The following is a 6,000-nucleotide window of genomic DNA, read 5'->3' as shown; positions in this document are numbered from 1 at the left end:
GTAGTAGCTTAACTCCTAACAGTATAGATCTCTCACATCCACATAAAGTTGGGATCCTTAATACCCATATCACCTTTGAAAATGCTGCTAAGAATTTAACAAAAATGCTTTTGGTCACTTAGGCCAAGTTAAAAGACTGTACTCGCAGCCCACCCACTGGGACACAAAAATGCACTGATTCAAACCTCTGTGCAGGTAATATGTGACTAGAGAAGCTGAACTACTTGGAAGATAACCTCAGCTATGCTAGAAGAAAGAAAAATGAAGATAATGGAAAAGAAACAGCTATAATAACCATCTGCAAGCGCACATGGCCTCTACTTCAGCACCCATAAAACTTAAAAGCATAAAAGAAAAGGAAATTGCTTTCAAAATAGCAAAGACAATTTTATAAACATTTCTTCTTATCCTTTTAGAGGGTGTTGGACTTGTTGCCCTGTTTCTGGTATTAGGAGTGGGGCATGTATTAGCTTTTAGCGTGAGGAGAGGTATATTCTAGGAAAGTCTTTCCTTCACTTTCCCTTCTACCCTGCATATGCACACGTATTAGTTTAAAAGTAACCACTTGGCACTTCAGCCAGCCCAGGGGTGCCAGTGGTATTGTCTGCACGTCAAATCAGCTTGCATTGCCTGGGCTACATTTCATCCTATCCCATGGCTGTGAACAGGGATCTGTCCTAGCTCCGAGCGACTGTGTGGCTATACAAAGCAATGATCCCATTTCAAATAAGTGAAGAAATTCAGCGGTGACCACAGTGGCTTCCCTGGACTCGGCTTAGGTTTTGCCCTTTTGCAACCAGCATAGCTTTGGGCTATCAATAACTTTATAGCTACTACAGGGGAACTACTACAGGGACTACTACATTCCCTACCAAGGGACTACTATAGCTTAAGTCCCTTAAGCGAGGGCATAGTTTGACTGTCCTTCCCTTGGAATGCAATGCCAAATTACACATCCATGTCCCTCCTAAGGCTTTTTTCCCTCCCAGAGTGGTACTAAGGCTCTTTTCTTTTAACTGGACTAGATCCCAAGCCCAAATCACGGTGCAGCTGCAACACAGTCCTGGGAGCAGCCAAGAGGTGCTGCAGCTGGGAGCTGCTCAAGGAACCCCAAGGGTGCTGCGGCACCTGAGGCAGTTTTAAACATGTGGAATGAAAACCTGCTTTGCTGCCTAATACGTGTCTTCTTAAAGAACTTAATGGAGCTAAAAGGAGAAATTTGCTGCAACCTAAGAGTCATTTGTGCCTTTGAAACTCATCCGGAATTTTGCAAACTTTTAGTCATGTTAGAAGAGCTGCACTGAATTCAAATCCTGAATTGCACCGGCTGTAAATTGTTTCTCTCCTAGGAAAAGAGAACAATGGTGTGTACTTCACAACTTTCAGCTGCAGACTTCTCTCTAGCCTAGACATGAGCCTTGCATAAATTCAGAGCCCACCAATTGTTATGGCTTTATCAAGAACCTTATTAGTGATCATTAAAAATAATCTTGCTTAGAAGGGGACTGGTATGTGCAAAGCCCATATTTCCTATTCAATTTGTGACTATTAATGTTTTTTTTTAATGTTTATACATTAGTGCAAGGAATAGTGTTAGCATAATTCTAGTGTAAAATAAAACCAGCTGTATCCATTATAAGTGCATTACTGCCAGGAACTGTAAATATGTTTATGCCTGATAGCCTTTTGACTCAATAATATCCTGCTATCTCTGTTGGGCAGGCAAGTTTTTAAACCAAGAAAAGACAGGTTATGATTTTCATAACCAAACTGTGTTTCTTTTTGAAGTATGTTATCTAAATTCAAATTTTAAGAAGGTCATTAAAAAAATCTGCCTGTGATTTTAAAGGAGAACAATTGAAATGTCATCTTCAAAGTGGTGGCAAGAAGGTACAATGTGCACTAAGAACAAGTTATTCCTCCCAGATATACACATACGCAGACAAACCCTGCCATATCATACCATACAAACAATTTTAATTGTGTAGTTACAGTCAATAACCACTCCTAGTCAGAACATTTCTGCATAAAGAAAATTGTGATACACTTATAAAAACAGCCAGCTGTAACAAAATAACTGGTGTTTTCATAGCAATAAACTCATAAAAAAGAAATACACCTTTATACAGAAAATTTATACAGCTGTAGCTTTAAAATTGATTGTAAACCAAAGGAAGACACATTGCAAACATCAATTATTTTCACATTAATTGCATAAGTTTCTAAGGTGATCTATTAGTTTTATTTACCTAAGCTTATTTGCATGATAGTAAAAATTGCATACAACAATAAGAGTGAAGCTTATAGTATGAATTGCTTGGATAACATAGAGCACTTTTTATAGGCAACTGTGTAAAGCACATTTTCTCTATTTAAAACTTTTAAGACACTTTGTTTTACTGCCCATCAAAATACATTTATAAATAGAAAAAAAAATCAGTATGATAACAAGAGAAGCAATATTACATTTAACGGAAACTTCCAAAAAAATTAATTACAACATGATGCTGCAGGATCTACAAATAAATAATGAGGACTAAATTGTGTTTCACATTTTCTTTTTCATTTTCTTTAAAACCATGTAACAATGAGAATGGAAAAAAAAAATACAGTGACCTTTATTTCCAAAAGAAAACAAATCTGAATTACGGCAGTGCCATATAATACAAGGCATTTGTTGGCATATGTTATCTTTAAACTGCATTCCACAGTCTATAGTTCTTTTGTAACATACAATAGAACAAGAGTAACAAACTCTTTTTATTTTATTTTTTTAAATAAATGTGAGTTTCCAAAGATCAAGTGTGGAGTGCTACAGTAATAATTAAAAAACAAGAACAAAACAGAAACGAAAAACGGTAAATCACAAAAGTTGTAATGCTTGTCTGAAGGCTCCAGAATCAAAATCACTGGTATCATGCTTATTGGGTACACTCACAGTGTATCCAGTGAACACAAATTAATATCAAACAATCCTCAACGCTTCATCTGTTGCTGCGAAGCAGTTTGTAAAACAGAGTAAAATATCTAGTGCAGTCTGCATTATCCTTTTTTCAACTTTTGTGCAAGTTTTGGAAGATTCATTGGCCAAACAATGAATAATAAAGGTTTTTGACAGAACGCAAGATGGAATTTTCATTTCATTAGTAAATACCAGTGGCACTGTTGAAAGAAAATAATACTTTTAGATCAGTCTTTCAATTCAGCATTAATCTCTGTGTTCCCTTCTACCGATAACTCTTCTTCTAGTTTAACTGAAAAAAGCGTGTTTGCATTTTTGTCTTGGATGCTGTCTTCTAAATCCTTGAGCAACTCTTCTTCCTTGTACTCTGCAACATCCACCTCCAAACCAGAATTGTCCTTCAGCTTCCCATGGTGCTTGAGATAATATCGCTGGTTCTGAAAGAACTTGATAATGGTGTACTTGGGCAGGTCAAGCTGAGCGGAGAGAGTCTGGATTGCTTCTTCATCTGGATACAGGCCTACATCTTGTATGAAACTCTGTAGGATCCCTAGGGCTTCAACAGAAATCTTTGTTCGTGGTCGGGGTTTCTGACGATTTTCATCCTCAGATTCAGCTGGTGATGCTACTGTCGGTTGCCTTGGGGGTAGTCTGGGACCTGGTTGTTGTTGCTGTTGCTGCTGTTGTTGTTGCTGTTGCTGCTGCTGCTGCTGCAAGACAAAGCATAGCACTTTTTTTGTACATGTATTCTTGCTTATATTTTGTGTTACCAAGAAAATCGGGCGTGGGGGTGGGGTGGAATCGCAACGCTATAAACAACGGCTTAGTAAGTGTAAAGAACAAAAAGGAGAAAAAAAAAAGGAAAAAAGAAAAAAAAAGGCCCATTATTGCTGAACCAGAATTAAAATATGAGTTAGTAACTCTCTGCATACCTCGCATGTATCTGTATGTGTGTGAGCAGAGACAGAGGATAAGGGGATGGTGGGATATGGACAGAGAGGTGGAAGGAACACTCTGGCTTTGTCTGACTGAAAGCGCCGATGACGTGACATCGGTGCGGTTTAGCTGACAAATTTTAATGAACATGCTCCATGAGTCAAGTGCAGACAAGACAAAATGCTAAGTAGGTGACATAGTATAGGATTAACTTGACCAGCTTAGCCAGAACTGTAGCAAGGGCAAAGTGAGAAAAGTGCCAGATGAGGGCAAACGCACAGGAGCTCTGCCAGCAGCAGCAGCTGCTGCCCAAAAACAAGAGCTGCAAATCTCTAGCAATAGCTAGACTAAGGGACTGGGGGGATCAGGGAGAAGGAGAGCATTTTAGCTAAGTGCAGAAATATCCCACTGCTGATCTGACCTTAGCATGCACTGAAGTCTTGTCAAACTTGCAAACATTATGACAGAATGCGTTAGCTGGAAGCGCCTAACGTCACGCTGTCAAATCCAGCCTCGGCAAGGAAAAGAGATCTGGAGGTAGGAAATCTGTATTTCCCCTTCTGGCTCCGACCTCTCTTGCCTGTGGTCTCGGAGAGGGTCTGTCTTGCCTGTGCTCAAGTATCCCAACGTATAAACAGGAAACAAACATATTTACCTGCTTCTGTGTTTGTGCTGGGGATTATTTAGTTAATATTTATAAAGGACTAAGATGCAAAGCTCTAAATAAGTTGCACTATTATTATTAGAAGGGAACATGCTGCATTCCAAAAACTCAGGCAATAAAAATGAGCCAGTATGCACATCAGAAGAATAAGATAAAGCAAATCATGATGTAAATAATTAACAAGAGCTTAAAATGAAGTTTTGCAACCATGGATTTGGAAACATTCTTAAAAGGTGAGGCACTGAGCCCTAGGGACAGAAATGTTTTTCTCATCTACCACCGGAGTACAGTACACTATAAGATCATAACATCAAAAAGTAAATTTATCAGCTACTGGTTTTGTTGACAATTCTTTTGCTTCACAGCACAGGAAGCACTGGTTAGTAAGTTATTTTGGATCAGCAAATTTCTTGTCATATGGTACAAACCACCAGTTATTATTAAAAAACAACAGCAGCAGAACAAGCAGTTGCTATCACTACATTTCATTTCCCTTTGCAAGTCTCCCCTCGACAATTTTTTGTGTCGGTAGTGGTTTCCAGGCTTCCAGTTGCAGCTCACTTGTAGACCTCAAGAAGCACAAAATACTGTACGAATAGTATAAATATTGGAGGAATTATAATTCTGTCCACTTCGCAGTGCCACTCGTGCTTGCAGAGGCTTCGCATAGGTCTCAACACCTGGTTTAGAAGCCACTGCTTTAAGTGATCTTCTTATTGTAAGATCTGACACAAATGCTAGTGGAATTAGGGCTCTTGCCTCATCCCTATTCACATCCTTTCATGTTTTATGGTCTGTGAGCAGTCCCATTCAAGGCTTCAATCCCAAAGAGATTCAAGACTACTCCCAGCACATTAAATTCTTACAAGACTAGAGGCTTTGTATATACAGTTTGAAAACATGTGTCTTAGCTGCATATTTATGCATCTACAACAATTACCATGTAGAAGAGCAGAGACAAAACTCAGGCCCAATCTCCCAATCCTTACTCTTACAAGTCATATTAAGAGATTACAATGCAACTGCTTATGTGAATAATATTTGCAAGATCAAACACACAACTTTTATCAACAAGGCAAGAAAATCTAAGTAAGTGGCATAGTGGTTGAATGTTTATACTGTGCATAAGCTTCTCCTTTTATCCCCTTAAGAAGCAATTTTATTAAAAACAATGTACATTTTCAAACAAGTGCTGTTTTATTACTTAATATAGATCTTTCTCTCTCTTTTTGCTAAATCAAACAGCAAGTTTCCAGGCTTTCACAATTATTTTAGTACTTGATATCCTAAGGGATTGTCTTATTCAGTTTGCTTTATCTTTAATATACACTCGTGTTGTTTCTGGCTGCGAGATAACTCTATCCTTCCTAGCTTTGTAAATATTTTTCTGTATAGGTAATACAAATGATACACTGGGTCTCAGCTGAGGTTGGGAAAG

General features: G+C 38.4%; 1 protein-coding gene across 3 annotated transcripts in view; it reads right to left on the bottom strand.

Moving 5' to 3' along the window:
* Positions 1-2,863: 2,863 nt before the first annotated feature.
* Positions 2,864-6,000, bottom strand: part of SATB1 (SATB homeobox 1) — a 71,259-nt gene continuing 68,122 nt past the window's right edge. For 2 of the 3 annotated variants that reach the window (XM_050891585.1, XM_050891586.1), the window contains one exon: positions 2,864-3,672. In XM_050891585.1, the coding sequence (XP_050747542.1) occupies positions 3,190-3,672 (483 nt within the window). In that variant the 3' untranslated portion in view covers positions 2,864-3,189. The remainder of the gene's footprint in view (positions 3,673-6,000) is intronic. The other variant, XM_050891587.1, reaches the window with a different exon arrangement.

This window comes from Gymnogyps californianus, chromosome 2 (assembly GCF_018139145.2).
Source record: "Gymnogyps californianus isolate 813 chromosome 2, ASM1813914v2, whole genome shotgun sequence".
Taxonomy (NCBI): domain Eukaryota; kingdom Metazoa; phylum Chordata; class Aves; order Accipitriformes; family Cathartidae; genus Gymnogyps; species Gymnogyps californianus.
Note: the sequence above shows the minus strand (reverse complement) of the source record. Positions and strands in the feature narration are given on the sequence as shown.